This window comes from Eimeria tenella, genomic scaffold, assembly GCF_000499545.2.
Source record: "Eimeria tenella Houghton genomic scaffold, Eth_scaff4506, whole genome shotgun sequence".
NCBI lineage: Eukaryota > Apicomplexa > Conoidasida > Eucoccidiorida > Eimeriidae > Eimeria > Eimeria tenella.
The window spans coordinates 1-1,458 of NW_013545433.1; the positions used below are offsets into that span (position 1 = coordinate 1).

Here is a 1,458-nt window from a genome sequence, read left to right on the forward strand (position 1 = left end):
CATGGCTTTGACCCGTCTGCAGCCACGAAACAAGGATTTAGGGTTTAGGGTTTAGGGTTTAGGGCTTAGGATTTAGGACTTAGATTCCAAGATTCAGGGTTTAGGGTTTAGAGTCTTGTCCGCATTTCTGCTGACCCAAAAGCTCGGGCCTAGGATGCAGAGCACTGGATTAAAGAAATAGGGCTTAGGGTTTAGGGTTCAGGGCCTAGGGTTTAGGGTTTAGGGTTTAGGGTTTAGGGTTTACGCAATGTATTTGATATCCTGCTGGTACAAAGCGTCTTTGAAGGCCACCTCATCTATTTGCTGCTGAAAAAGACTTTCCATCGCCTGCCTGATCACAGACGCCGCAAACCCTAAACCCTAAACCCTAAACCCTAAACCCTAAACCCTAAACCCTTTAGGGCTGACTAGGTCGTAAATTCCTCGAATTTCACGCAGCTTCAGCGCCTGTTACTCACCTAGGGTTTAGCGTCCAGGGTTTAGAGTTTGGGGTTTAGCCTATCGCTAAGCAGCTTTCAGGGTTTAGGGTTTAGGGTTTAGGGTTTAGGGTTTGGCGTTTAGGGTTTACTTTTCCTTGTTTTTGGGGGTTAGCAGCGGCGCCGGCTTTGCAACTTCTTGTAGAGGCTCTTCTATTCCTTCAACTGCTGCTGTCAGGCGGAGGTACAGGCTGCAGACAAACCCTAAACCCTAAACCCTAAACCCTAAACCCTAAACACTGAACCCTAGACCCTAAACCCTAGACACTACGTACCTTCGCAGCAGGTACCACGGCCTCCTGTACACGATTTCTAGGGTTTAGAGCCTGCAATAATTGGTTTGGGAGTCAAGTTTTAGGGTCGAGGGTTTAGGGTTTAGGGTTTAGGGTTTAGGGTTTGTGCTCACTTTTCCACAATGGCCTCGACTTGGGACCGATGGATATCCAAGGGCAGGGAATGAAGGTGTACATACACTGGGCGAACCAGCTGCTTCGCCTTGCGCTGCTGCTGCTGCTGCTGCTGTTCCTGCTGCTGCTGCTGCTGCTTCTGCTGCTTCTGCTGCTGCTGCACACAGTCTAAGGCGTCAAATTGCGTTGCTGCAGAAGCCCCCAGCTGCGGCAAAAAGAAGGTAATGGTTTTGCCCACGAAGGGAAGCTTATTTGCTAGCTGCTGCTCTCCCTGCTGCTGCTGCTGCTGCGGCTGCTGCTGCTGCAGCAGCTGCTGCAGCAAGTCCACGTAGGCGTTAAACTGAGACAGAGAACAGCCGTTAACTTGTCGAGCTTCCTCGGGAAAGTCGTGGGTCAGGTCTGTACATACACCCCAATCACAACTGCTGCTGCTGCTGCTGCTGCTGCTGGTAGTTTGTTTGAGGTGTGTGTACAGCTTGTGGTGGGGTATTGGCAGTGGTGGCAGTTTGCTGCTGCTGCTGCTGCTGCTGCCTTAGGAGCTGCTGCTGCTGCTTCTTCTGTTGTTCCACGCCATC

At 51.2% G+C, this 1,458-nt stretch overlaps 1 protein-coding gene across 1 annotated transcript; it reads right to left on the bottom strand.

The window, feature by feature from the left end:
• Positions 1-240: 240 nt before the first annotated feature.
• ETH_00041375 (uncharacterized protein) lies at positions 241-1,223 on the bottom strand (the record flags this gene model as incomplete). Its single annotated transcript, XM_013380143.1, has 3 exons — positions 241-331; positions 569-667; positions 883-1,223. Coding segments are annotated over 3 exons (531 nt in total), but the record flags the coding sequence as incomplete, so codon positions are not given.
• Positions 1,224-1,458: the final 235 nt, after the last annotated feature.